This window comes from Eublepharis macularius, chromosome 15 (assembly GCF_028583425.1).
Source record: "Eublepharis macularius isolate TG4126 chromosome 15, MPM_Emac_v1.0, whole genome shotgun sequence".
Taxonomy (NCBI): Eukaryota; Metazoa; Chordata; class Lepidosauria; order Squamata; family Eublepharidae; genus Eublepharis; species Eublepharis macularius.
In genome coordinates this window covers 25,341,953-25,364,346 of record NC_072804.1, presented here as the reverse complement: position 1 = coordinate 25,364,346, position 22,394 = coordinate 25,341,953, and the positions used below count along the sequence as shown (strand labels likewise).

The 22,394-nt window shown below is 43.4% G+C and overlaps 1 protein-coding gene across 2 annotated transcripts in view; it reads right to left on the bottom strand.

The window, feature by feature from the left end:
* Nucleotides 1–22,394, bottom strand: part of PRMT8 (protein arginine methyltransferase 8) — a 106,872-nt gene that overhangs the window by 34,916 nt on the left and 49,562 nt on the right. For both annotated transcript variants that reach the window (XM_054999319.1, XM_054999320.1), the window contains exons 3-4: nt 15,523–15,678; nt 3,634–3,697 (exon numbers count right to left, since the gene is read on the bottom strand). In XM_054999319.1, the coding sequence (XP_054855294.1) occupies nt 3,634–3,697; nt 15,523–15,678 (220 nt within the window). The remainder of the gene's footprint in view (nt 1–3,633; nt 3,698–15,522; nt 15,679–22,394) is intronic.

Here is a 22,394-nt window from a genome sequence, read left to right as displayed (position 1 = left end):
CAAGTAAAATTGTGAAAGTCACAGGGCCTGTCTCGTATAGAACGCAGATTGCAGTTGGACAATTATGGAGAAGCCACACTGACAATCCTTATTCTTCAACTGAACCTTCTAAAGAAATCAGAACACAAACATCAGAGTCGGAATTAACTGAAGGATAAAGATCTCTCTCCCTCATTGCTGAGAAGCAGGGTTGCCAGATGCCCTCACTGTCCCAGCGGGAGGCTGGGGACGTGGGGCTTACCTGTCTCATGTCCTTAGCGTGCTTCCTTCACATGCGCACTTCACAATGGGCCAGGTTGGGCCTCAAACTGGCCCAGTTCGGTCCAAATCGGCCTGCTGCAAAGCGTGTGTGCGCTCTACCTGTGGTGGGACCACCATTGAATCAAGCTCCCAGTGAAGATCACAAAGGTGGAGGAGATGTCCAGTTGGATGGCTGAATATTCTGCTTAGGGGGGAGGGATGTTGTGTACTGCCTCTCTGAGAGGCATCCCAGTAGACCTCAGTGCAAGCGGGACGGTGGGAGGGATGCAGTTTCGCTCCCCCTGCTAGAAGCCTGCAGGCTACCAGGGACTACCAAGGACTCTTCAGAACCAGCCCAGGACAACCCTGGGTGTAGTGGACAAGAAACAGCCCTTAGTTAAGATACTATCTTTTCTCCCAAGCCAAGTTACCTGCCTTACAGATAAAGAAATCAAGTTTAAGGAAACTGGGTGTTTTGTTGTTTGCTTCACTACTCAATACTTCATGACTCCATATTGGATGAGAAGCCTGTACATCATTTTTGGGCCTTGTCTGAGGTGGCTGCTAAGGACCCAGGATACCCTGGGTAACCAACTCATTTAAGAGCTGGATGATGGAATCAGATACTACAAATTGACACACAAAACGAAGCGTGGTGTGGTGATAGCCAGGGTGGTGTAGTGGTTAAGAGTGTCAAACTAAAAACTAGGAGACCCAATTTCAAATTTCCACTCCGCCACGGAAGCTCACCGGGTGACCTTGAGCTCATCACATTCTCTCAGCCTAACCTACCTTACAGGGTTTTTGTGAGGATAAAATGGAGAAGAGAATGAAGTAAGCCACTTTGGCTCCCCATTAGTGAGAAAAGTGGGGTAATAATGAAGTCAATTAAAAATATTAAAAATATGCCAAGTTGCAATGGACTTACGGCAACTCCGTCAAGGCAAGTGATGAACAGAAGTGGTCTGTCATTGTCTTCCTCTTCAGAGCAACCCCCATTTTCCTTGGCTGTCTGTCATCTAAGGACTGACCAGGGCTGACCCTAGTTATCTTCTGAGATCCAACAAAACTGGGCTATACCATGCTGCCTTCCCATTCCCAATTTTATTTATTTTTATTTTTATTGGGTTTCTATTCCACCCTCCCTGCAAGTGGTCTCAGGTAGGGTTGCCAGCCTCCATATGGCTGGAGATCTCCTGGAATTACAACAGATCTCCAAGTGACAGAGATCAGTTCCCCTGGAGAAAATGGCTGCTTTGGTGGGTAGACTCTATGGTATTATACCATTCTGAGGCCCCTCCCCTCTCCAAACCCCACCCTCTCTAGGCTCCGCCCCCAAAATCTCCAGGAATTTCCCAACCTGGATCTGGCAACCCTAGTCTCAGGGCAGATCACATCATTTAAAAACACAGTAACATAATTAAATACAACCATTACAATAATTAAATAAAATCATTACAAAAAGCATTAAAAGCATTATAAAATCTCAGTCAATTATATTAAAAAAATAATAAATAATTTCCTAGATGGCAGCATCACTACTTAGCGAATTAAAAACAGGGTGGTGGACAGATCTGATGGGGAGGTTTAAATCATTCACCTCCTCCTTCTACAAGGCTGGTGGAGGCCTGGCTTAACCTCAACCATATGCTTGGCGGATCATCTCTGTCTCACAGGCCCAGCGGAAAGATAAATTCTGACAGGCCCTAGTTTCAATAGTTTCAAGCATGCCATTGAGTCACAACTGACTGATGGTGACCCCCATGAAGTTCCACCTCATGGGGCTTTCAAGGCAAGAGATGAGCAAAGGGGGTTTGCCATTGCCTTCCTCTGCATAGTAGCTCCAGCCCCCAGTACTCGGTTGTCTTCCATCTGGGTACCAAGTTCTGAGGAGATCAGGCTAGTCTGGGCTGTTAGGACTGCTAGTAAATATCTGTAATTTCATTTCACGCAAAACTGCTACGCAAAAGCACCTCTTCCCCACAACAAACACCACAACAGCCAACCCCTCCCTTTCAGGTACCAAGAAATCAAGGGTAAGGGGATTATGTGAGTAAAGTGAGTGTCAGTGTACAGACAGCTGTACCGTTTGTGCTAATGAGTATTTTAATTGCATGCAGAACAGGGACTCTTTCTCCCATATGCCTGTAATTTGGGACAGAGGGTCCCTTGGATGAGACGTGCATTCCTTGAGAATTTCAGCCTAACTGGATATACGACACAGGATATACAGGTGTATTTTTATATTTGTTTTTATGTTGTGAGGACGTACATTTCCAGAGTCACGGGTCTCTGGAAAAGGGGTGCATACATTTTCTAAATAAAGAAATCTGTTTCCTTCTGAAATGAATAGAAGTGACTATGAGACTGATTTTGTACTATGGCCAGCTTTACTGCTGCCATTAAAGAATCTGACAGACTGTTAAAAAGACAGGCAATCAGACTTGAAATCAGGTTGGTTTTTCCACACCTTCTATTAACCACACTCATGACAGTTTCATGAAAGCCCCGCATGTCAATCCACATGGCCTGTAAGACCAGTGCCTTTGGCAAAACTCAGGGCTTTTGCCAGCAAGGCAGGTGAGCTTCTTGGATGCCCCCGTCTGGCTCTCTCTTAGCAGTAGAAAAGAGCAAGAGTCCAGTAGCATCTATAAAAACAAGAGCAAGAGTCCAGCAGCACCTCTTATCAGGGCCGGTGCCAGGATTTTTGGTGCCGGAGGTGAGATACCTACTTGTGCCCCTCGCCCAGTGAACGTGCGCAAAGCGTGCTTGCGCTCCAGCCCTGCACGATGATGTCACTTGTGACGTCATCGTGCAGGAGCGTCCCCCTCACCTGAGGCGAGCGGCAGCAGCAAAGGGGCAGGGAGGCGGCCCACTTCCCCACTTGCTTCCCCAGTTGCTGTCGTGCCGCCTGGGCACTAGGTGGCAGCAGCGAAGGGGCGGAGAGGTGAGTGGGGACGTGGCCTGCTTCTGGGTCAGGGGGAGTCGTCGGGGGCCGGCATGGCACCTTCTTTAGAGTTCAGCGCTCGAGGTGGCTGCCGGCACCGCCTCCATGGATGCTCTGGGCCTGCCTCTTATAGGTGCCACTGGACCCTTGCTCTTTGCTACTGCTACAGATAGACTAACATGGCTACCCATCTTGATCTGGCCTCTCTTAGACTAGCTCCTCTATCTGGTCCAGCAAGGCTCTTGTGACATTCACAGACAGGTTCTCTTATATTTATGGAAGGATTTATGGCTCTTGAGTTACACTAGGGATCTTAAGGTTATGAAAGCTTTTTTAAAATTTTACATTAAACCCACAAACCTAATAGGCAGACACCATTATTGCTATATAAATAATGTCACACGAAACCAAACAACACACAAACAAATCTGTTAGAAATGTCTTACTGTGATCCAAATGGTTGGCCTTGATGATTTTTTCTGAATAGTCAGATATACTGGAACATTCAATCTAAAGAAGAACAGGAAGAAAAGGGTGGGGGTGGAGAGAGGGAGAATATTGTGTTGAGTCTGTCAGAAATAGAGAACATAAAAACATAGGTACAACATAAAAGCATGTAACTAAAAGGAGAAGAATGTCTGCTAAACCGATTTAAGTTTAGCATCTAGAATACAGAGTAAGGATGATCTCTGAGTTGGGATCTGTTTTAGCTTCAGGTTCTTTTATCCTGTTTAAGACAAAATAAAAACTCCTAACTGTGACTATTACCTTTCATGCAGCTGGTGAAATCATACAGCAGCATTCAGAAAGGAGGTGGCAAACCTACTATATGACACTATGTTTGATGGCATTGCTTGAAATAAACAACAGCATCCAAATTGCTACCACTTCAGAATGTAGGAGTGAAGGGTTGGCAGTGGGCCTGGAGAAAAATGCCCTGTCCCTTTAATACAGGCTTAATGTGTGAGAGCAGGCACTTGAAGCATTTAAAGGCATGGAAAGAAATAACACTCTATTAATAATCACAGAGTGCTGTCAAGTCACAACTGACTTATAGCAACACTTCAAAGGGTTTTCAAGGCAAGAAATGAGCAAAGGAAGTTGGCCATTGCCTTCCTCTGTGTCCTCCTGAGTGAGCTCCCATCCAAATACTATTTGTGCCTGACTCTGCTTAGTTTTCAAGCTCTGACGAGATCGGGTTAGCTTGGGCTATTTTATTTTATTTGTTATTTATAATCCGGCTTTCTTACTGAGATTCAAGGCTGCTAAATATGCCATTAACCCTCTGCTAAAGGGACAGGACATCATTCTCTAGGCATGTTGGCAATCCCAGTGTTACATGTTTAAATTCTGACCAGATTTTTAACAGAAGATGAACTACACTTGGTGGGGCTATGGGAAGACAGCTGTATTGTCGCAAGTTTGGAGAAATGGTATTCTGTCCTATTGGCTTGGTCTAATGTGGCATGTGGAACCCATGACAAAAGGCATGGCAATGTTTCTTAATCATCATAAATATTACTTCCATGGGCCTTAAATGTAAAGGGATTGTTTCTGTCCAATAACCTATCAGAATCTAACTGAAGAATGTTATACTGCTGGTCAAATGGGGTGGGTGGGTGGTTGAATCTGATATTAAAAATCTGAATTATAGAAGATTTGCTCTGATCTTGAAAATTCACAGGTTTGTAATCAATTTTTGTACACTTCCAAAAATCTTCAGTTTTTCTTTCCACTGATTTACATACAGGCAAAAATCCATAAATATTCTAGAGAATATGTCCTAACTGATTTGGTATAATTCCATTAGACAGTTAAAAAAAAGTAATGTCATTTCAGAGTATCATTTTAAAATATTCATTGAAAATTATCATCAGACATGTAGTTGGTAAGTTAAGCTTTTATTTGGGGAAACTGTTTCCCAAAGCAAAATGGCCCTGAATGAACTTCCCACCCAGCAGTGTACGGAGAACTTGAGCTACAGAGGCAGTTAAAGAGGGTGAGAGTTCTCAGCAGATGGAGCCAAGGAAGTTTTTATTGTGCAATGCTTTTTATTGTGCAAGTGTTTATTGTGCAATGCTTTTTATTGTGCAAGTTGTTTCCTTTTTATTGTGCAATGCCATGGAGGTGAATTGGCATGATGGTATAATAGGGTAACCATGTAATGCAGAGATCCTCAGTAGCTCGGGAGCCCTCTGTGGGTCTTCTTGGCATTGTGTCACCTGAACCATGATTCAGCAAAATGGGGCTCAGCTACCAGAGGAACGGGTAAGCTGTGAGCTGCCTTGAGGTGCGGGCCTCACGCCAGGATTTTTAAACATTCAGTTTAAGAGAAGTGTTAAGGCAGTTAGAATTTCCTTATTTTTTAAGATCATAGAATGTCTGTTTTTTTCTGAAAATTAAGATCACCTTGTAACTATGGCGGCTAAGTGGAACTTCTCTGGACAAATATAGTATGCCTCTGAACACAAAAATGAATTACCTCACTCATTAGCTCAGGGAAAGGTGCTTTGTCCCCTTCCAGGGGAGGGAGAGTTGACTTCAAGTCTGCCGAGCACGGCATTCAAACTCAGGTGTGTAGTGTCAAAGGACATTTAACCCTGGGAGCACACCACGAGTTCCTCTTTGCAGGGGGGCGGGGGGGGAAGTGGAGGGTTCTGGAGCAAGCCCATGTCTTAGGAGAGGCAACACTTTCTGGAACTGCCTGATAAAATTCTCCTGTAGCCACATCTCACTCACTCACTCACTCACTCACACATACACACACCATTCCAACCCCCTGCACAATACAGGAAATTCACAGCTACTCTCCCCTCCCCACTCCCCCAGTAATCCCTGCTCAGTGCCCAGAGGAAGGCAAAAAAACTCTTAAGATCTCTGGCCAATCTGGCCAGGAAGGAAAAATCCTTCCTGACCCCAAAGTGGTCATCGGCATTACCCTGGGCATATAGGAAAGGGCCATGAGAACCTAGAACCGGCTCATCTCTTCCTGCCCTCTCTCATGATCTACATACTGAGTCATAGAATCGGCATTACTGGCAGATGGCCATCTAGCCTTTGCTTAAAAATCTACAAAGGAGAGTCTACCACATCCCAAGGAAGCCTGTTCCACTGAGGAACTGCCCTGTCAGGAAGTTCTTACTATTTAGTCAAAAACCCTTTTGGTTTAATTTTAACCCACTGGTTCTGGTCTGACCCTCTGGAGCAACAGAAAACAACTCTGCTCCGTCTTTATTTGACAGCCCTTCAACTATTGAAGATGGCTGTCATATCACCACTTAATCGTCTCCTCTCCAGGCTAAATGAACCCAACTTCTTCTACCGTTTCTCATACAACTTGTTCTCCAAACCCCTCACCATCTTTGTGGCCCTCCTTTGGATACCTTGTCAACATCCTTCTTAACTGCGGTGTCCAAAACTAAACACAGTACTCCAAATGAGATCTAACCAGAGCAAAGTGATACCATTACTTCATGTGATCGGAACAGTATTATTTTTGTTGATACAGCCTATAATTGCATTTGTCTTTTTAGCTGCCACATCACACTGCTGACTCATGTTCAGTGTATGGTCTACTAAGACCCCTTGGTCTTTTTCACATTGCAGCAGACATTTGCAATGAACCTCTAGAATTCAGCGGTGGTGGGAAATGGCTATATGGGAAGGTGCTAACCTACTTTCCCAGGAAAAAGAACTGGTTTCATGTATGGTTGTTGCTGCAGGGGTGATGTATGCAAGAAGTTGGAGACAAGCCAAATTTCCGTTCAGTCAAGCAGTTTGATCAGTGGTGGAACTGGCCATTAAAGGCTTCATTAGGGTCAAACAAAAAGACAGAAAATTAATAACTTCGAAAAGATTGCTCACCTTTTATTAACTTTTGCAGAGAAACTTCATTTTATCTCAACAGTTGTCTTTAGATGCTGTGAACCCAATGATGGACATTTACTGATTTGATTATAACATACAATGAGGACTTCATTCAAACTAAAAGAATTACTATTATGGGTGTTGGGCTGTTCTGTTTTTAAAATTAATCCTCTTAGCATCTTATATCTCTCAGAAGTTTTACTGATTTTATTTACTAATAATTTCTGAATCCTAAATAAAAGATGCCCTGACCTGGATAGCTCAAGCTAGCCTAATCTCATAAGAACTCATACTTGGATGAGTCTAGGAAGGAAATCTAGGGTTGCTATGAAGGGGCAGGCAACGACAAACAGCCTCTGAACTTCTCTTGCCCTGAAAGCTCCACAGGGTTGCCATAAGTCAGCTGTGACTTGACAGCACTTCACAGAAACAATTAAAAGGTAATTTTGTCATTTTGTATCTTGGTTATAATTATTTAATGTTTTGTATCTTGGTTATAATTATTTAATGTTTTATTATATTCACAGTCTAATCTAATGTTTTATAAACTGTTCTTTTCTATTACAATGTCTACCAATAAAATGATATTCTTTAAAAAGAAAGAAAAATTGAGTATTTGGAGGACTTGTTTGGGACATACTCATTTCAGACTTTCAGAACAATTGATAAACTGAACTGGGTTGCTAGAAGAACTCTCTGTAGACCTCTTACAGTGCAATCCTGGGCAGAGTTTCTCCCGTCTAAGACCACTGATTTCAATATGCTTAGACTGAAGTAATTCTGTTTAGGATTGCGCTATTAATGTATCTTTTTAAAACATACAAATCTATACAAATTCTATACAGAAGGAAATATGTCTAAAGTAGAGGAAATCATGTAATCCAAGAAAGTTTGCAGCAAATTCTGTATTCCATTTTAAACTACAGACTAACAGAGCAATCCTAAACAGTGTTACTCCAGTCTAACCCCATTGAAATCAATGAGCTTAGACTGGAGTAACTTTGCTTAGGATTGCAGTGTAAGTCTTTCCCATCTCTCTTTTTCCTTTCCTTTGATCATCCAGCTTGATGAAAACTTCTGTGGAATTCAAAAAGTCTGCAAACTAAGCTATAGAAATCTATAATAACTTTTAGTTGGAATATTTTTGTGGACCAACACAGCTTGTAATCTTTGGTTATCCAGGGTCTGGATTTACTAAGAGTAGACTATAAAAAAAATTAAGTATATAAGAAAATGGAACGAGATCTGCTCCCCTGTGTTTTATAAACAATAGAAGGAACAAATACAAAACAAAATTTACAAATTATCATTTAAATATTTTAAATATATTTTAAATCCATTAACTAGATTGGCAAATAATCACGTAACCTTTATACATTCATAGACCACAATCCAGCCCCCATTTATTATTTTATTATTATTTATGTCATTTATAGTGCGCCTTTCTCACTGAGACTCAAGGCAGATCCTCACACCCAAGGGAGGCTTAGACCACACTCACCAGCCCCCTGGTCAAGGTAGGAGACCCCTCCCTCTCAGGTCCTGCTCCACGTGGGGGCAGGAGATGTTTTTTAAAACAGTGTCATTATGTGCACCATTATGTCATTTTTGGTGAAAACGCAGAAGTGATGGAGGATAGCTCTAGGATTTTCTGGAAAGAACATGATTTTACCAGAGAGTTTCCAGTGATTCTTAGAGTTACTCTAAGCTACTTCTGGGTTTTCACCAGAAATGATGTAACAGTGCATGCAACATTGTACCCCTCTCATGCCTCCTCATGCCTCTGCCTCCCAAACCTCCTGCTGGTTGCCAGACATGGCCTGGCAACACTAGCTCAGACACAGAAGGGAGGGGATTCTGGGACATTCACGTCCTCCCCCTCTTCCAGATTTTGCTTCTGCATAGCCTGGAGCCACAGCTGGCACATGCTTCATGGCTCTCATCTTCCCCCCAACTCCTCCCCCACTGCTCCCAATAGGCTACAGCTAAACAGCTGGTTGGCAAGTAGAGGCTCAAACATCTCTGCTCTCCAATCAGCTGTAAGTCGGACAGTGCTTTAAAGGGCCCATTCCCTGTGGCAGCCACCCAAACAGGCATCGTTGTGGCTATCCTACTACTGGGGTATGTGGCCAGAGTCAGAGATAAGCAAAACAATGAAAAGACATATATATCATTAAAGAAGGAGGGCAGACAGGTATTATCCTTCTTCCCTTTCAGCTAGGGGTGCCATTCCCCTGCCTGGTGCCAAGAAAATGGATAGACTGAGAAGGAACGATTTTACCAATTAAGTAATAGAACCAACCAAGAAGGCTAAGAGGATTACTGCTATGGGTCATATACCAACCAATCATTGAGGCAGGGGAAAAATATTGCCTTGCACAAGCTCCCACAAGGGCCATGCATGCAGGAAACACCTGGGGACCAGTGCTAAACAGAACAAAAGGATAACGGACTGCAAATGCAAGTTTGCACACGAAACACAGAGGAACTCTGCAGGAGGGATGGAGGGAATGTAGTTTTCTCTCAAAATTATCTTTTTAATGTAGTTGTCTTTTTATTGATTATGCCTTGATGGCATTGACCTGTTTTTAATGATTGTGTTTTATTGGCTTTTTAATGCTTGTGTTGCAATGATTTTGTTTCATTCGTTGTAAGCCACTTCAAGCAAGTCTTTGGAGAGATGGCATATATATATTTTCTAAATAAATTAATAAAATTAAAGCAGGAAACCAGATCCTTATGTCTAAAGATTCCAAGAAAGTGAACAAGGTAACCAAACAAAACTTTAAAACTGTAATATGCTAAATCGCATCACACTGAAGTAAAAATAGGTTTTCCTCCTCTACCTTCTTATCAAGCAAGAAGCAGCAGAAGTAAAGACCCTGTTCAGCCGCAGGGGAATCCATAAACTGAATTATTTCTATATTTGGGACTGGTAATCTCCCCATAGAGGAGAATGAGGAGGTAGCCAAGGGATTGGCCCTCAGTCTCCAAAACACAGGGCCAAACTACAAGTGATGCCTGACACTAGTTGGACACTTGTCAGCTTCCTTCAAGTTTTGATGGGAAATGTAGGTGTCCTGGTCTTGCAGCTTGGCTCTCCAACTGCTGTCCAATGGACTTCGCAACTGTCACTTGTCCAACATTCCGCCAAGCTGCCTACATTTCCCATCAAAACTTGAGGGAAGCTGACAAGTGTCCAACCTGTGTCATTCGTCATTTGTAGTTTGGCCCACAGATGAGGGAAACTGTAACAAACTATCAGACTGAACAATGGAGAGAACCCAAACAATGGGAATCCTCTTCATCCAAGAGATCCAAAGGGGTGGAGGCCTGTCAGTGAAGGACAAGGCCGCAGAGCCACAGCATGTCTCTTTAGAGTATAGATGGAGGGGGGCGTTCTTCAAGTAGCCAGGACACTGGATTTAAGCCCTGCAAGCCTATGTAAAAGCAGCTGAGCATCAGCTGAAAAAAATCAGGCTGTATTTCCCAGAGACAGTAATCTGTTGGAGGGTTTGGTGGCCTCAGTTTATAACATTTTGGCCAATTTCTCCCAGATGGCTTCAAAAAGAAGTGTCACATGCCCTCAAGGGGGAAAAAAGCTAATCATTAATCTGGTAAATGACCTGGCCTTTAGCATCTTACAGGAAAATTTCAGAGGAGGATACAGTTTCTTGCCAAGGGCATCTATCTTAAAGACCTCACAATCCATAGGAGCTGAAGGACGGGTGGAGCGATGCTTATTCTGTAGTGCATGAACAACAAAGAGATGAATGTACAGAAGATGAAGCAACCCTCCTGAAAGAGTATGTGTGTTCTGAAGGTTCACAGTAGTGGCTCTGACAGAAGCCAGTTTAGAAAGGGTGTTCATTGTCCAAGGACTTCCTCTATCAGAGCAGTTGTTCTGAGTAAAGGCATAAGTCCTCCTTTAGAGAGGTGCAGAGTTGCTGCTAGTGTTATGTGAGGATGGCTCCTGAAGGCCAGTCAAAACTGGAATGGAGGACTTTTCCTCAGATCAGTCATGGCTCAGTCCTCAAAGCTCTGGGGACAGTCCTGTGTGGAGTGATACCAACAAAATGAGGAAGAGAGTGAGAGCAAAGCTTGGCACTAACACACACGGTACCAATAGGAGATCTGCCTGTGGAATGATAGGGCTTAAAGGGGCTCTCATAGTCAAGAAGAGCAGAGGCATCTCTGTCAGAGAAACCAGTTGAGAATACTTGAGGCACCACTTCCCACTTCTGAAGGCTGCAATGGAACCGAACAAAGAGGGGCATATTGCTTGTGTGCCCTCAGAAAGGCTACAGATTGATTTTGAGACCCACCGGTGTGGGGAGGGGAGTGTGAGGTGTCAAAAGAAGCCAAACATCTGCTCGAAAACAAGGTCCTCCTGTACAACAGCAGGAAGTACAACAGGTGGATCCAAGGCTTTTTCCCCCACCATGGCCCTTGGAGTAGGAGACTCCAAGTGGCTGCGCTGAGTAGAGATTGGTCAGAGCCAATGGAGACAAAAGCAGCAGAAGGTTCAGAGCTGAGAGCGCCAGAGAGGCAGAGCGCCTCAACAGAACAGACGGTTATGACCTCACAACCTAGGGATCCAAGGCAGCTGCAGGTGGATAAGGAGGGCCTTTTGTCAGGCTGGCCTTTCACTGACAGCCACTTCGAATCATGACGTTCTCTCTGATCATGCCTCTGGCAGAGTGAGCAGGCAGCTCTATTGTACGATTCCCCAGTACAATAAAGCACAGAAAATGATCCATCTCTCATAATGCCACACTCAAACATTTTTGAAGCCATGATGACGAAGATAAAGACCATAAAGTTACTTTTTAGAATTTAATTTCATTTTTCAGTACGAGAACTGATAAAAAAAAATTTATGAGGAAAAAAAGCCCTTCCTCAGCCTCATGAACAAGATGAGGAAAACTGAGAATGGCAACAGAGGTCCGTTCTCCACCGCGACAGAGAGAACTGAGAGCCAAGCTACAAGTGATGCTTTACACAGGTTGGACACTTGTCAGCTTACCTCAAGTTTTGATGGGAAATGTAGGTGTCCTGGTTTTACAGCTTGGCTCTCCATTACAGCTGCAAGACCAGGATGCCTACATTTCCCATCAAAACTTGAGGGAAGTTGACAAGTGTCCAACCTGTGTCAGGCGTCACTTGTAGCTTAGCTCTGAGTGAGAACTGTGACTGTCCCTCCTCTTGGTCACTCATATGTCGGTTTGGGTGGCAAAGTACCAAGGGGAGTAGGGGCACTCCTCGTCTTTTAGAATGCCCTAGACATCTTCTCTTCAGAGGCCCCACACTTGTGCAGTAACCAGCATAGGACTGCACAGAAGACATGATGATGAAATGCTTATTTCCTTCTCAGAAGTGGTTCCTAGAATTGAGGCATGGCTGAAAATCTCAGTTATTGGGAAACAAACTTCTTTTTGTTTGCACACTTACTGAAATGTCATGATAAACCAGAGTCAGCTGAAAAATTCCCTCCAAGCTCAGGGGAGAGGAGGGAGGTGGCATTCAAACCCAATAGTTAACCCAGTTTGTGTTTATTCCCATCAGTTTGTTCATGTGTCTGAACTGAACTTTCCTGTCTTTCTGTGCTACACTGGCAGTTTCATAGCTGTAACTCTCTCTGTTGGTTAGTAGTTTTTTTGTTGTCTTGATAACTCTGAAAGAGAGTCACAGACACTGTTTGGACATCCAAGGAATGCTGGATCTAAATGCACTGCAAACTGAGAAGAACCTATCCAGAAATGGTTGACAACTACCTCGGTGGTAAGTGCACAGGCATTTCATTCTGGTTGTTTTGTTCATTTTAAAAATTACAATTATTATACCCATTTGGATCCCCCCTCCAAGTTTTATTCTTTTTTTTTTCTTTTTTGCTTTTAAGGGGAGATACATTTCCACCTGAGCCATAGAGAAGCCTGAACTAGTCTTCACACTGTTATCAGCTAACATAACACACATTAGACACAGTATAAATTTTTGAACTGCACAAATGTTCTTTCAGACCTACGGACTGCCCCCTCCATTGCACATTTTGAACACTTTAGAAGTCTGACAATTGGAATTAAATTATCAAGCCTTGTAGGGACCTTCTCTGCAACTTTGAGGGAAAGAAGAGGAAGTTAGAAGAGAAAGCATCCCTAGTTTAGAGGCAATTAAAATTCTCATTTGAACTGTAGGCACAGAGAGGGTGAATCTGCAAATGGGTGGATGTTTCTCTTTTCTGGGATTCCCAAGTGGAGCTAGTGGTGGTGGTTGTCTTTTTTATACATAAAAAAGTGGAACACTTTTTGATTGATTTCAGCATTTTTTAATCCAATCCCAGCTCACTTCTGGTATTGGACACAAAAGCTTCAAGCAGCAGAGTAAGGCAAGAACTAGCTCCCTGCACCCATGCATTCCAGTTTTATTTAATAATAGACTCTCTCTCACTCCCACTTTCTTGACACATAAATGTACCCCTCAAGACTAACAGCAGCTGGGGGAGGGTGCAATTTGCATTGGGGAAAAGGTACTGCCAGTTTCATGTTAAAACCGACACAAATCCGCAACCAGCAGATCTCAAATCCGCAACCAGCAGTTCTCTCCCCCCCCATGGAAAACTTTAATCCTTCCTCACCATTAGTCTCTCATATATTGGTTTGGTATGAATTTATGAAAATCCATAAAAGATAATATAGAGAAAGTATAAGAATACTTTCTATTGAAGAATTATAAAGCAAAACGGAATCTCTGCTATTCCCTGCCTAACTTGCAAGAGTTCTAAGCAAGTATGGGCAGTCTGTGACCTTTCTTGTTTAGTTTCTGCAGGCTAACAGTGATGTTCAGAATCTGGCTTGGCCAAGAATCCCAAAGTCACTGTGCAGTGACTACTTCTATTATACTACTAGCTATGAATTATCCCTGTTATTGTATTTCTGACATTAGAAAAATAGAAAAGAGTCCAGTAGCACCTTTAAGACTAACCCACTTTACTGTAGCATAATGCATCTGACGAAGAGAACTGTGATTCTCGAAAGCTTATGCTACTGTAAAGTGGGTTAGTCTTAAAGGTGCTACTGGACTCTTTTCTATTTTGCTACTACAGACTAACTCCTCTGGATCTATGACATTAGAAACAATTGCATATTTATCTTTTCCTTCTTCTTTGTTTATAGAATTTTAGGAGTGTGTTTACATTTCTCCCATACACATTGCTTCACTGGCACAAGTTAACCACCACAAAGATTACTGACGTAAGGGTGCATTGTTTGAAAGCTCTGACTAGGGGTAAGTGCTTGTGTCTTCAAAATCTGACTAACCTTTTTTTGCTTTATTCAAGATTCCTTCAAACATTCTTAGATTTTACATCAAAACAAATTGGTAGCAATTGAGGGAAAGGCGGGAATTCAATAACAATTTTGTGGGTCTTATTGAAACATTTTTTTTTGCTTTCTTCACAATTCCTCTGATAATTCACTTGAAAATTACTTTCCAAATCTGCCTGGAGGGAGGATAGGTCCAGCTCAGATCAGTTAGAGGCTGCAGCTCTGCATCAACTCCCAGAAAGTCTCCCCAGAGGAGGATGGACTGCAATTCCAACAGGTGGCTGCCAAGTTTCAGAGCTCACACATAATCAGTTACCAGGTGCGGGGTGGGGGTGGGGGGGGGATCCACTGATCCCGTGATCAACTCATCTTGATACATATGAACTCAGAATGAATTTCTAACTTCAACCTCATTGACCCCATTTGATGACCTGGCCCAACTGCAGATAAACATGACACATGGACACAAACTGGAGGAAAACAACATCAATACAGAAAGAATATCCCATGCAGATCCCTTCTAAGTAGGGTTGCCAACTCACCTGACCCACCCACAGTAGCCTGTATGCACTCTTGGCCTTTGCGCATTGCAAAAATCTTTTCAGAATGAAGTTTCCAAAATACCAGATTTGGGGGCAGGTTGTTAGAATTTATTTAATAAAACTAGATTTCCCACCTCCCCTCTAGCAAAAAGCCAGCAGCAGCTTTTCCACTTAAGGTGCATGCTTGAGTTGTGCATGGGCAACAGGCAGCTGTGTTGTTGAGCTTGCCCAGCAGACCCTAGCCAATGCTTCTCCATGCATGCCTGTGGGTGAGGCTCTGCTGTTCCTCTTTGGCTACCCACATAAGTTTGACTGAGCCGAGAGAAGCAATGCAGCAGACCAGAAGGAAAAAGGGGGTGCAATGACAGAGCAACAGGAACGGCTCTCATAAATACTTCCCCCTGTGGCTCCTACAGCCTGACGCATCAAAATCCATTGGAATACACTCCCTAGCCCCATCCAGGTATCAGAATTTTTGAAATCGTTAAGTTGGCAACCCTACTTCTAAGTGTGTGTCTATTCATGCGCGTGTGTGCTTGTATAGATTACATAGATGTATGTGTGTTGGTGTGTGTGTGAAAGGGTTGGGAAATGCTCTTCTTACCCCGTACACTTTCTTGGCTCCTGCTTTTGCTGCAAACATTGAGAGGATCCCTGTGCCACTTCCAGCATCCAGTACAATCTTATCCTTAAACACATGTTTATTGTGATACATGGAGTTCCTATATGTTAATGTGCGCACCTCATCCTTCAACATTTCCTGTGTTAGAAAAAGGCATCACATGTTTACTTGACAGTACATGATTCATTTAATTTTGTAAAAAAAAAAAATCATATATAACAAGAATCTTGTTTGCAAATGTAGGGGGACACATGCAGAACTTACAATGTGCCAAAGCAATTTGAAAGCAATAGTCAGTAAGAAGACAATCTAATATTTGACACTACATCTGGTTGGTTCTAATACGTATTAGACATTAAGAGAGAGGCATTTAGAGTAAGGTTTTTCCACCAGTGCCAGTTTGTATGTTGCCTTAGTAGTTTCTCTCTCTGGAAAGGTAATAAAAATCTTATTGAAAAATACAGTCAGTGCTTCCTGCAGAGGCCTGCCTTGCAATTCTCTTTAAATATCTGCCAATAATAGTTCTGACTTGCTGATGGGCAAATGCGGCTATAAAAACATAAGAATAAATTTGCTTAGCAACATATAAATTGTCTCAGGGCAACAATCATACTAAGCGGAGGGCATGCTATATAGTCAATTATGAAATGCCGCTGAAATGCCATATTAGTTCATAGTGCTCAGTGGTTGGGTAATGCCAGAGACGGCCACCTGATTGCCAGGATCCAGCCCTCCTGGACCATACTCTCTGAACCCAGGACAGCCTCCCAGATTTTAAACAAGCTATAGTAAAATCTTAGACCGCAGTTTCACTCTTTACAAAAATGCTTTCTATACAGAAATTTCTCACCCTAATATTACATCTATGGTTTTGTTTTTATTTACAAATTTATTTGCATTATTCTTTTAAGTTGATTTACTCAAAATGGCTAACAATCCCATTTCACAGTTAAAGAAATCACATTAAACAGTGAAAATCTACCAACATAAAACACAAGAAAATGAGATTCACAGCAGAATAAGGCATAATTTAGCAAGATAACTAGAGCAGAACATGGGGGGAAGCTACTGCAAACATCAAAATAAGAAATCTTTAGTAGATACCTCAATGCCAGTAAAGAGGGTACCAACCATACCTCATAGAGAGGATACTCCAAAGGTCTTGTGCTATAGCTAAGATGGCCTTCCCTTGGGTCACCACCACCTGCCTTAGCTCAGATGGCAGAAAGGGTCAAAACTACACATTACATTTTTTGATGTGCTGGATCCAGTTCCCCGGACACAACTCTTTTCCCCCATGGGCACTGAGCAGCTGAGGAGAAAGGCCACAGTTTTGAGTGTGGGGTTCAGTCACCTGGACAAACAAGCAGGGTGAGACAAAGAAATTCCTTGAGACTCAAATGTCTCTTGGGATCAGAGGCACAAGGGTGGGACTTGGAAAGGCTGGAAGGCATCTAAACCCCACACCCTCAGAAGACTCCCTGTCTGACTCTTAGTGCTTAGACAAAAGTGAAGGGAACAGCCAGGGAGGACAGAGGATAAAGTGGGTGTAGATGAACCCCCTTCCCTCCTGAGCAAATGCCCAAAGATTCTCAACGTGGCCTAGACCGTAGGTTCTACCACATGTGGAAGAGAATGAGGAAGTGATCTGATAAGGGACAAGGAAGATGACATCTTTGGCCAACTTAATACAATTCAGTTGATGGTCAGTTGAACAACAATACTGGCAAAGCTGACAAAGAAGCAACAGAACTTCAATGGTCTGACAATCTCCTGCCCGGCATCCATAACAGTACGCTTAGAAGCTGGAGCGATGCAGCAATGATCAATTTTACCAATTATCAAACCTTCCTCAGACAATGTTATAGAAGCCCATCTTTTTATATGTGAGAAAATAGCAGAAGTTGCGTTGGTTGAAAAGTCCAGCTTTTTTAAAAAGTGGTTATCAATCATAGTATTTTTTGGTCAGGCCCTGCATAAGTCATACCCTGCCCACATGGAACTTAAGTGACCGACAGAAAGTGGCCGCTAGAAGGCAATGGAAATGTGTTTCATGGGGTCAAGGTGCCATCATTAACCCATATCCAGGGGGGGTCCAGTTGAATGCACAGTCCATGATGGGGCTGCACAGACTTCCCTTGTCATAGATCCACAGATGGAAGACCGCTACCCTACCTGAAACTGGGAATGGATGCCCTGGAATAAGATAAGAAGAAGAGCCAACACTGAAGTTCAATAATAGAGTGGTAGACCACAATCTTTCCTCTCATGGGGTATGTTATACCAACAGCCAGTGGGGTCATGATCAGACAGTGTGTCTGGAGAGAGTATGAAGGCCGGGGCTGACAGCTAGTCCAATAACAGAGTGCATGCTTCACCCTCCAGCCCCATTACTGGTCCCATGGAATACTGAGGGAAGACTGAGAAAACCTTGTTAGCTTCCCACAGTAGATATCATCTGTCTGCAAAGGCCCAACTAGGGGGCTCCGAGTACATTTGCAGTTGGGATACCTGGATGGCTGGCCCTGAGGAGGCTAGGCCATAAAAGTACAGGATCTCCCATAGCCCTTGTTATTAGGGTAAGATGTGCCTGTTTTCCAAGAGACCCTACATTCTGCCATTGTGGCTGTGGTGGAGCCAGGAACGGAGCTATGAGAGGAGACAGGCCCAGATCCAGTTGACTGAGCTATCAAACGGGAGTTCTAAGAGGCACAAACTGAAGACAAATTGATAATCCTGATGATCATACATCTCCCGCCCGGGGTTACGCAAGGTGATGAACAATGGGATATATTAGAATGTGATATATTAAATTTGCAATCAAATCACTCTGATGCAATATTTATACTTACTGGCAACTGTAATGCAAGGATTGGTAACAACAGTAGTGTCACCTGTAAGCCCAATGTATGGACTGTTGAAGCACCCAATTCATTAGACCTCTCCACTCAGTGTATCTCTAAAGACCCCGGTATAAATTATTCAGGAATCAAAATGTCAAATTTTGTGGCTAATTTAGGCTTTAGAATTCTAAACGGTGACGCTCTAGTTGACACAGATGGAGAGTTTACATATTGTTCAAATAAAGGAGCTAGTATAATAGATTATTTTATGATTGCAAAATATAATGCAGATTTGGTAAGGAAATTCGCAATTGGGCACTTGCTTATTAGCAACCGTTATCCATTTTACAATTCATAAAAACTGGACTTTTCAGGTGGCTAGAGACTGCCGGAGGATACTAGGGTCTGAAGAAGCTAAAGTATTATGAACTTCTATAATTCAATACGATAGTATAGAAAACTATTGAAAGGTTAGATCACTTGGTTGGCTTTTCTGCTTTAGCAAAGTCAATTAAAGCCCCATTATACTAACGCCTCACCAACATATCCACATGCTTCTAGTTACTGCCCTGAATATACCACACAATTTATTGTCTACAGCTGAATGAGCATTATGCTACAAGTGCATTTTCTTCAGTTCCTTAGGCACGGGCTCACACCTGAAGGATTTATAACAGGCGCTCTTGGGATTTCATTTCCACCAAATGAAGTTTTAAAAAAACTGAGACAAGAAGGTACCCAGAAATAGTTTACTATATGATAGGCCCAGAAGAGATAATAGAACACCACTAGTTGTCAACTACAGCTCTCAGCTCAAATCAAATGGATTGATCAGTGATCAACAGCTCATCCTGCATAGGGATGCCAGGTCCCTTCCCTCCCCCGGCAGGATATTGGGATGGTGGCTCTTACTCCGCTCCTTCTTGGTGTTTATTTCTCGAGTGCGCACGCTCCCGGCTGGTGTGATGACGTCAGTTCCAGGAACTGACATCATCATGCGGGTCAAAGGATGGCCCAGGAGCACTTCTGCACACACCAAAGGCTGAATCACCCCCCCTGCGGGGCCTGATTCAGCCCAAAATGGGCCTGCTGCAGGGCGCAAATCAGGCCACTGTGGGCGCGGGAGCACACTGCGCCGCCTGAGTGTGCTGCGCTGCCCGGAGCACACCATGCCACCCAGGAGCATGCCGTGCCACCTGGGGGAGGCACCTAGGGGGCACGCCACCCACTGGTCAGGTAATTTGGGGGAAGGTGGGAGCAGGGGATCCCCCGTCCCGGGCGAGGGAATGACAAACCTAATCCTGCATGATACTCGGACCTTTAGCAACAGGCCTTTCTAAGCTTCCAGGCAGCTCCCTAACCTGCCTTTGAACCCTTTGAAGCTCATTAGTTGCCAGTCTCATGTGTTGTTACCTAACACTTAATACCAACAATAAAGTTAAGCAATGTGCCTTCATGCATTTCACAGAGGATGTTTGAAAGATCAGGTCTTCTGAGAAAGGGCACAGATGTGGAAACTGGAAGGGCTGGAAAACGGAACAAAAAAAGTTTCCTGCTTTATTCCAGAAACTACACCAGGGACATCTTTGCAGGGCTTCTAGCTACTGCCCTGAACATAGCACACAATTCATTATCTACAGCTCCGCACTATGTTACCACTGAATTTTCTTCAGTTCCTTAGACAGGAGCTAAAGTTACAGGAACAACCTCTGCTTTTTCAATAATGGATAAAGGGGATGGGGTGTGAAAGTAAAAGGTCTTTAAATGGTACTGCCTCCCTGTTAAGTTACACCCAGCTTTTTTAGGTAGGAGGCAATAAATCAATTATACTTCACAGGGCAAAGCATTGAAATAAAAGGCACGCTGGGATAGAGTCAAGAAGGATAAGTTAGCTGCTGGAAGACTGCCGATATGGGAGTTCCTGACCACTATGTTGCTGGGACAAAAAGAAACAGACATGAGGCAACAGAAATCACTTAAGAGTACACTTGAGTTGTATAATGTGTGATCAGGATCTGAATTTTCAGTCCACTATGGCTGTAGAAAGAAGTGGTAGGATACGGGAAGCAGACAGCAGGACTCACATGCCAGATCAATGAGGCTGGTAGAGGGTAGGGTTGCCCACTTTGGGTTTCTGAAATTCCTGGAGATTTTGGGAGGTGGAACCTATGGAGGGTGGGATTTGGGGAGAGGATATACCTCATCGGGGTATAATGCCATAGAGTTCATCTTCCAAAACAGCCATTTTCCCCAGGTGACCTGATCTCTGTAGTCTGGAGATAATATTTAATTGCAAGGAATCTCCAGGCCCCACCTGGAGGTTGGCAACCCTAGGAGGCCTCATTGTCCTCCCACACGTAGACTCTCCCTCCTGGCTTCCTTATTGCCCCATCTCCTCACCAGATGAGCCAGAGGCAGCAACATGGATGCATCATGGCAGTGGGCTGTCTGTGAGTCCAGTTATGTCTGGGTAGGGTGAACGGGGAGAACAATGTCTGATTCTCTCTGTGTGTGAATAGGGGTGGGGGAGCAAAAGAATGTTTCTGTATTTGCAAGTCATCATTCTTTAAGAAAAAAAAATACTTCAAAGGTTGGCTTCAGCATGAAACTGCTGAATAGTGATTTATTAAGAGGCTTCACACTACCTCTTCCATTGGGTTGAAGTGGCACCTGGAATTTTTCTCTCCCTAGAAGTGTTAAGTGCCCTGACCTGGATAGCCCAAGTGAGCCTGATGTTGTCATATCTCAGAAGCTAAGCAGTGTCAGCCTTGGTTAGTAATTGGATGGGAGAACTCCAACCAAGACCAGAGGTGCAGAGGCAGGCAATGACAAACCACCTCTCTTAGTTTCTTGCCATGAAAACTCAACCAGGGGTCACTGTAAGTCAGCTATGAAGGCATTCTCCATCACTAGAAGTGTTAAGTATTAAGCAAAACCTCCTAATGATCTTAGCTTAACTAGTGAATGGTCTCTTATTTGTCTGGATTAGATTTGAATTTTATATGATTTCATTTCAACCTTTACTTCCTGCATTTCAGTTTCTTGGCCCAGTTTTTTCATGCCTCTGACATCAAAGACCTGCCTAGTAAGGAGGAGCCACTACATGGCATCTGAAGAAGTGAACACAAGTGTGCCAAAAAAAAATTTGGGCTTTAAGCTGCACAAAATTCCTGTGTACTTATATGTGAATGGGAAAGTTTTCTTTGAAGTTTGGTGGAGGGCACATGTTTTCCCTCATTTGTCCACTGCTCATTTTGATGAAGATATTTCTAATGCCAGATGACTTCCAGTATCTGTACTTAACACTTCCTTGGAAATATATATTCATGTAAAAGGTTGCTATTGGAAACCAGCTGTCTTCAGTGCGAGAATTATCTTGCAGGTTTCCACAAGGCACATCCCCCATGTTATTCAGGCATGCCTTTTGGAGAAATCATTCATAGCTATGGAATTAGATCAATAGATGGATGACACCCAGCTCTATCTCTCTCTGTCCAAATCCCTGGGTGATGCAGTAGAGGTTGACTGACAGCTGTGGTCAAGTGGCTGAAAGCAAATGAATTGAAATGGAACCAAAACAAGATGGAAGTGATGCTGGTTGGAAAGGACAATTTGCTCCCCACTTCGATGGAGTTCAGTTGACCCTTTTGGACTTGGTTAAGAGCATAGGGGTTATATTGGATCCAGCACTGATGCTAGAGAAGCAAGTAAATGTAGCTGCAAAAATGCCTTCTACAAACTCAGCCTTGATACAGCTGATCTTGCCACTTGGATCCATGCCACTGTAACATCGAGACTAAGCTACTGTAAAGCACTCTGCATAGGTCTCCCTTCAAAGTCAACTCAGAGACTCCAGTTGGTACAGCATGCCACAGCTCAATTACTATCAGGAGCTACACAAAGCATGCACATTGCTCCCATTCTGCAGTCACTCCATTGGCTACCCATCAGTTACCAGGCTCATTTCAAGGTATTGGCTATCATATACAAAGCCTTTCATGGCCTTGGTCC